This window comes from Octopus bimaculoides, chromosome 24 (assembly GCF_001194135.2).
Source record: "Octopus bimaculoides isolate UCB-OBI-ISO-001 chromosome 24, ASM119413v2, whole genome shotgun sequence".
In the NCBI taxonomy this organism is placed as follows: Eukaryota; Metazoa; Mollusca; class Cephalopoda; order Octopoda; family Octopodidae; genus Octopus; species Octopus bimaculoides.
Genome location: NC_069004.1, coordinates 9,356,752 through 9,365,405, shown reverse-complemented (window position 1 = coordinate 9,365,405; position 8,654 = coordinate 9,356,752). Strand labels below are relative to the sequence as shown.

The 8,654-nt window shown below is 34.9% G+C and overlaps 1 protein-coding gene and 1 long non-coding RNA gene across 9 annotated transcripts in view; one reads left to right on the top strand and one right to left on the bottom strand.

Moving 5' to 3' along the window:
- The window catches only part of LOC106883162 (clavesin-2), a 108,696-nt gene that overhangs the window by 6,883 nt on the left and 93,159 nt on the right, over window positions 1–8,654 (bottom strand). For all 7 annotated transcript variants that reach the window (XM_052976170.1, XM_052976167.1, XM_052976168.1 and 4 more), the window contains one exon: window positions 5,725–5,909. In XM_052976170.1, the coding sequence (XP_052832130.1) occupies window positions 5,725–5,909 (185 nt within the window). The remainder of the gene's footprint in view (window positions 1–5,724; window positions 5,910–8,654) is intronic.
- LOC128250663 (uncharacterized) overlaps window positions 1–8,654 on the top strand; it is a 31,867-nt gene that overhangs the window by 21,112 nt on the left and 2,101 nt on the right. The gene's annotated exons all lie outside the window — the stretch shown is intronic.

Below are 8,654 nucleotides of genomic sequence, written 5' to 3'. Positions count from 1 at the left end.
TATATATATATATATATCTATATATCTATATATCTATATATCTATATCTATATCTATATCTATCACCACACATATTGCTACTCTTCTTTGTTCTATCAATAATGATAGATAATCATTTGATATTTCATATCAGTCAAACAGGATATTACATTAGAAATGCTAGACGTTCATTTCTAATTTTTATATTTCACTGTAATAGTTTCATATTCGTGGAGTATATTCTACACATCACACATATAGATAATAATAATAATAGCAACAACAACAAGTAAAATAATATCATTAATTGCTACAGCCAACAGTGATAAAATTTTATTGAAATATTTTAGAAGCAAGTTTGACACAATTTGCTTACAATCTATTGCATATACATATACACATACATATGTACTTACATAACTATATACATCATACATACATTCATACATACATACATACATACATACATACAAGGAAAAGTATATACCCTCACACAGATCAGCTGCTCTGCTGATGTGAATATCTCTTTGAAAAGTCAAAGAGAAAGAGGAAAACTATGGACAACTGCTTCGAAACCTCCGGCTTTTATATCCAGATTATGAATTCACATTTCTACTTATAATAATTGGTGCATTTGGTTTTGTAAGTAAATGCCTGAGTGACAATCTGAATAAGCTAGGGTTTTCAGAAAAAGAAAACAACCAGCTAATTTGCACATTATAAATACAATTTGTAAGTTATCATCACCATCATTTAGTGTCTGCTTTTCATGCTGGCATGGGTTGGACAGTTTGACTGAAATTAGTAAGGTGGGGAGCTGCACCAGGTTCCAGTCTGGTTTGGCATGGTTTCTGTGGCTGGATGTCTCTTCCTAAGAGGAAGAGTAAAAACATGCAAGGCTTTTCTCAAATGTGAATTTGTTTTTGTTTTCTACATTCCAATGATGGAGTTTTGTATCTTTGTTGGAAACCAGCTACTTTCCTTACAGGAAAATTTCAAACAATTAAAAGCAGTAATGAGCAGACATACATTCATCATACAAAAAATATATACACACTTACGTCCTTAACAAATAGTTATAGGAAGCATTTATACAGTCTGAGGCTAAAGACTGGGTTTATATCATGACTGAATCATTTGTGAAATATGAAATATCCCACTCTAGACTTAAACCCTAAATATATATATAATACACACACACACACATAATATATTATATGTTGTAATGTAGTTACATACAATAAATAAAATAAGCAGACAACAGTAAAAACAATGTAATGAACTAACAAATCTCTTTACAAACTAACAATCAATATTCCTTGTGAACTAACCAACCAACACCTGATTTCACTGCAAACTAACATGAACTTCACTCAACTCTGAACTTACTTGGATCATTGTTATTTATACTGTACTCGGACCAGTGGTTAGGGTGTCAGCATCATGATCGTATGATTGTGGTTTCGATTCCTGGACCGGGCGACGCGTTGTGTTCTTGAGCAAAACACTTCATTTCACGTTGCTCCAGTCCACTCAGCTGGCAAAAATGAGTAACGCTGCGATGGAGTGGCGTCCTGTCCAGCTGGGGAACACATACGCCATTGAAACCGGGAAACCGGGCCCATGAGCCTGGCTAGGCTTTAAAAGGGCGCATTTATATTTTTTTATAACTATTATATATGTATTGACTGTTAAACTGAGACACACTTTTTTATCTTTGTTTTTTTGTTTAATATGTCAACACATTAAACAAGAAATTATTATCATAACATATATATAATCATTAATATTAATTCTTAACATAGACACATTCACACCAACCCACGTGGTATGTGATTGATACATACATACATAGGATGGTACATATGAATGTGCATCTATCTATCTATGGATATATATATATATATACATATATATATATATATCATCATAAATATACAGGGATTAGCAATTGAGTTGCAACTCAATTGCTAATCCCTGTATATTTATGATGATAAATAGTTTTACCGATAAAGGTTTTTTTCATACTGAACTACTTGGCAAAATTGTTAATTATTAATTCTATTATTAATTGACGATTCTCTGCCCTTATTCTTGTATATATATATATATATATATATACATGTTTGTAATACATTCATACACACATGCATACATACATACAAACATACACATGCATATATACACATATACACACATGTGCATACATATGCATGCAAGCAATTATGCAGTTTTATTGATTACTAAATTTTGCCAACGCAAAGTGTATTTCAATGCCTTTTAGATTCCTGTACAATTCATCCCCTTCATCTGACGACACCACACGACACCACACCACTCCATCGCATTATGCCCCACCATCTTCACGCACACACACACACACACATTATATATGTGTGTATGTATGTATTATGTAGGTCAATCCAATTTGACAAAAATGCTTGTGTTCTGCCCCTTTTTAAATGTATGCAGTAGTCTTATGTGTTGTTGTTGAGAGCAATTTGGTTTGCTGTGTTCAAGTCTGGATGATAACAGATAAATGGTGGGGTATGTGTCTATATGTGAGTGCAAGTGTGTGTATGTACATGTATGTGTGTGTGTGGTATGTGTGTGTGTGTGTAGTGTGTGTGTAGTGTGTGTGTGTGTATATATATATATATATATATTTATATATATACCTACATACATACACATTTATATATATGTATATACACACACACACACACACACATATATACATATATATATATACATGCACACAAACATACCTATACACACATACATATACATATGTGCATATATATATATACATACACAAAAAACACACACATATATATTCATTAATAAATGGATATGTATGTGATGTTTGTATGTATATGTGTGCATGTAAGCGTGTGCGCGTGTTGAATGAAAGACGCAATGGAGGATTTATTTCAGAATAAAAGATTGACAGATTGCGAAGAGTTGAATTAATGTAAAACTGTACAAAGGAATGAAAAGACATATGACTGAATGAATTAATGAACAAATTAATAAGGGAGTAAAGGAATGAAAGAATGACTGAATGAAAGGTTGAAGGAATGATGGAAAGAATAAGGGAATTATTAAAGGAAGGGTTGGCAATGGAACAAAGAATTACAGATTGACTGAAAGAAACAATGGAATTAATAAATAAAGGATTTTAAGGAATGTTTCATGGAAAGCAGGAAGGAATTAGAAATGAAGGATTGAAAGAATGAATTAGGGAATAAGAAGAAGAATGAAAGAATGGAATTATTGAATGAAAGTGTTAAGGAATAAATGATGGAGTGCAGGGAGGAATAAATTAATGAATGAATGTTTTGTGAAATGAATTCGTGAATTATTCTTTCTGTGAAGAAAGAAAATTTACTGAAAGAATTTAGACTGGAAAATTGTTATGCTAGTGTAATGTTGGGTGTGACAGTGTTATAGCAGTGTTGCAACAGTGTATTAATCCATACAACAGTGTTGTAGTAGTAATGTATTGTTCTTTGTACAGTTTACAAACAGTATCACTGCAGTGCAATCCTCTATTCTGTCAGTGTTGTGTCAGTGTTAGGTAGGTGTTGTCTAGTCTAAGTGTTTGATGAGGGAATGGAGGGGAGAGGGGTCATTGTGGTCAGGGTCAGACAAAGGAGAAGGTGGGAGGGAGTTGCTTGCTCTGAGAATGCTGGAATTTAGAGAACAGATGAGACGAAGATGAATGGAGTGAAGGGAGATGGTGATGATATACTAAAGAAATGCCTGCCCACCCATGATAAAATGATGATGATGATGATGACGATGACGAAGGTGGTTGTGGGGATGAGTTTAATGATGGCAATGTTAGTGTTGATGAGAGTGATGGCAGTGATGATGATGATGATGTTGATAATAATCTATTCTATCACATGCACAAGGCCTGAAATACTTTTTAGTGGTGGAGGCTAGCCTATTACATCAAACCCAGTGCACAAGTGGTGCTTATTTCATCGACCCTCAAAGGATGAAAAGCAAACTCGACCTCAGTGAAATTTGAACTCAAAACCTAAAGACGGACAAAATGTCGCTAAGCATTTTGTCCAGCAATTCTGCCAGCTCTCCTCCCCGATGGTGATGATGATGATGATAATAATAAAAACGATGAAGATGATGACAGCAACTGCAATGATGATGATGATGATGGTGATGATGTCAAAGAAGATGAATCCTGGTTGTCATAGCAAACGAGAGAACTTTTTTAGAAATGTAAACAAATTTTTTTTTTATTAAAATACCACATGATACCAGTAGCCTAACCTAGCAACTGATATTACATATCCACACGCTCTCTCTCTTGCCACTGATACACTTTCAATCACAGTTCACAAAGCTTTATTGATCTGTTGTATTTACATGTTTCACTTCTCAAAGACATTTTCATCTAATTTCATTCGATCAACTTCCACACACACACACACACACACACCCATCGCACCCAGCCAGCATCACCTCACCACTGCAGACACACACATATATATACACATGCACACATACATGTAGAAGTAAGTGATTATTGGCCAGGATTTATTAAATCAGATATGAAACACCCCACTGGGTATGAAGTGGAATGTTTATAGAGTTCAGTAGTAAAAGAGGTCTGGAGTGGATATAAAATAAAATATAAATGTTTGATGTGAGAGATTAGAAAGGGTTTTGGTGTTGGGACCGATGGGGCGAGGGAAAGAGTAAGAGAGTGAGTGAGTGAGTAATGTAGGGAGTGGCAGAGAGAAAGAAAGAGAGAGAGAGAAAGAAAAAGTAAAAGATATATATATATATATATATATATATATATATATAAACACTCACTGATATATGAAATATGTATGTGTGTAAGAAAGAAACAGAAATAGAGAGAGGGAGAGAAGATGGGACCCAGTAAATCAAAGGGGCAACCAAAAAAGATTGGGAGAAACAAGGATTTAATATGTGTGTGTGCATGTTTGTATGAGGGGATATAACTTTCTGTGAGTGTGTACGTGTGTGCGTGTGTATATACGGACTTCAGGCTATGACCAAATATGATTCATTATTGTTGGAGCATGGAGAAAATATTACATCATACAATGGAGTGAATCACCAACTTCAAACAATAAATATACTGTACACCTTGTATTGAGTACTTCTGTCTTAAACCTAAAATTGTAAATGCATACAGTGTATGTGTTTATACATATGCTTACATATAAATATGTGCGCGTGAGTGTGTATATGTATATATATATATGTGTGTGTATATATATATATATATATGCATGTATATATATATCATCATCATCACCATTATCATTGTTCAATGTCCATCTTCCAGGCATGCATGGGTAGGATGGTTTACAGGGGCCGGCCAAGTAGATTACCCCAGGCTGCTGTGTCTTTTTGGTAGGGTTTTTACAGCTGGATGCCCTTTCTCACACACACACACACACACACACGTATGTGTGTTTATATGTATGAATGTATGTATATATGTGTGTATATATATATATGTGTGTATGAATGTATGTGTAAGTATGTATATATATTTGTATGACACATAGACAGAAAGATAAACAGATTATATATATATATATATATATATATATATGCATGTATGTATATTCATACACAAATGCATTTATATGCATAAAATAATTGAAGCGAAAATAAGCTTCAGATTAGCTTAAAGGAAAAAAAGAGAAGAAAAAATTTGTAATAATGATGACTTACTTGAAATTGCCATAATTTGGCCAATAGATATGTTTGTCCCCAAAACTGAAGTTCTCATCTCCAACCAGTTGTTTAGCCCAGTACTGGTTATTGTAAGGGGGTTCTAAGCCCCCTAATTCAGCTGGTAATACTTCCTTGTGTATGTGTTGGTGAAGGGTGGTTAAATTGATTCCATGCATGAAGATCTGTAAAGAGAGAGGAAACAGGTATCATTATACTTCATTACGGGCTTAACAATGGCTTAATTGGCAAATGGTATTGAATATCTTTATTGTTATTGATTAGCTTTAATCCAATTCTGATCAAGCAACTCTATCTCTTTTTATCTTCTTACTTCTTTCAGTTAAAGGACTGTGGCCATGCTGGAGCACCACCTTGAATAGTTTTAGTTGAACAAATGTACTCCAGGACTAATTTTTTTTTTTTTAAGTCAACTATAGGCACAGGAGTGGCCGTGTGTTAAGTAGCTTGCTTACCAACCACATGGTTCTGGGTTCAGTCCCACTGCGTGGCACCTGAGGCAAGTGTCTTCTACTATAGCCTCAGGCTGACCAAAGCCTTGTGAGTGGATTTGGTAGACGGAAACTGAAAGAAGCCCGTTGTATATATGTATATATATATATATGTGTGTATGTGTTTGTGTGTCTGTGTTTATCCCCTCAGCATCGCTTGACAACCGATGCTGGTGTGTTTACGTCCCTGTAACTTAGCGGTTCAGCAAAAGAGACCGATAGAATAAGTACTAGGCTTACAAAGAATAAGACCTGGGATCGATTTCTTCGACTAAAGGCGGTGCTCCAGCATGGCCACAGTCAAATGACTGAAACAAGTAAAAGAGTAAAGATTAAAGATTATTAGTGATATATAATATAGATATATATATATATATACAAGATGGGCATTTTTCAGTTTTCGCCTACCAAATCCACTCACAAGACTTAGGTTGACCCAAGGTTAATGTAAAAGACACTTGCCCAAGGTGACATGTAGTGGAACTGAACCTGAAACCATGTGGTTGGGAGGCAAGCTTCTTACCACACAGCCACACACGCACCATGGCAATATTTTTTTTTTCTTTATTTTTCCATCTAGAGTTGTTTCCATATCTGCAGTAATTAGCTAATGTTACACCTAGTGCATTCAGTCAAAGCTTTATTTCGTGTGACTGGTTTAACTTTACAGTATCATATTCCATAGTTCCACAAAGAAGCCATAAGTTCCAATAGAGACTTTACAAAGACATAAATATAAGACAGTTCCTCCTTCTTGAAAGACAATTCATGTCCACCTTAGTTTATTTCTTAATCGTATTGTCTGTCACAGAGTGAAAAATTAAAAAACTGTAGTCACACATCTGTGATCTGGTCACCATTGGAACAATATCATTTACATCATCGGTTGGAAATCCATAACTGGTCAGGTTTTATTTAAAAGCAAATTACCTTGAGTAAAAATACACATTTCCAAATTGCTCTTGGAGAAGAAAAACCGAAAAAAAAAACAGCAACATAATTTTATTTCTATCTATTTAATTTTTTCATCAAATAGTAAATTGGTTTAAGAAAAAAAGCAAAGATCAAAAAGTAAATATAATGAAAATTAGAAAACAATGATAACGAGTTTGGAGACAATAAAGTGTATGTGTGCATGATGTATATGTGTGTAATGCATTTATGTGTATGTATGAACACATTCATGTATGTTCTTACATATGTCTGTATATATGATGTATGTACATTGATATGTATGCTTACGCATATGTCATTGTTATGTATGTGCGAATGTATGTATAATGTGCATATATATCATCATTTAACGTCCATGTTCCATGCTAGCATGGGTGGGACGGTACCACAAAAGCTGGCCAGACCAAAGCTTGCACCAGACTTCTGTGACTGTTTTGGCAGAATTTTTACATGTACTTATGTATGTGTGTAGTTATGTTGTATATATGTATGTACTAAAGTATGTATCTAAGTATGCTTGAATGTATGTATAATGTGTATATGTATGTACTTATGTATGTGTATAGTTATGTATGTATATATGTATGTACTAATATATGTAGAATGTGTATATGTATGTATTTATGTAGTTGTGTATGTATATATTGTTCTAATGTAAGTATCTATGCATGTGTATATGTATAATGTGTATATGTATACACACAGTCACACACTAAACATTAAACTGGACAGTAAACAGAGAACAAATTAGCGACTACAGTTATCTTTCCCAGCTGATCACAGCAATTTCAGCATCAACTTACACTGAGGGAGAAGCTTGGAATACACAACATGGCGGTGGTAAGGGCAGTGGTGGTGGTAGTGGTAAGTGTTGGTAGAAGGAGGTGAGTGACGGAGGTAGAGGCAACAGCATAGGAGGTGAGTGGTGGGGTACGTGAGAGTGCATGGTGGTGGGGTGAGAGGTCGGAGTGAATGGTGAGCGTTAGGAGGGGTAAGAGTAGTGGAGGTGGCGAGAACTGGAGAGCAGTGATAATGGCGGTGTAGGTGGTAGTGAGATGTGGAGGGGTGGAAGGTGAGTGGCGGTGGAGTAAGAGGTGAATGGCAGAACAATAATCAGTGATGGGAAAGTTTGGGGTTGGTTTGAGTGAGGTTGGGGGCGAGGGAACTGGTCGAACAAGCTGTAATTGTCTGCAATTTGAAATAACAATTAGAAGTGCTATAATGAGAGAGCAAAACATTAGACACATGTACACACCTCACACACACATGCATACACACACACACACACACACACAGATATATAGAGAGATAGACAGATAGATAGCCAGGCAGGCAGACAGATACACAGATATGCATATGTGTGTGTGTATATATATATATATATATATATATGTGTGTGTGTGTGTGTGTATATATATATGTGTGTGTATATATATATATATATATATATATATATATATATAT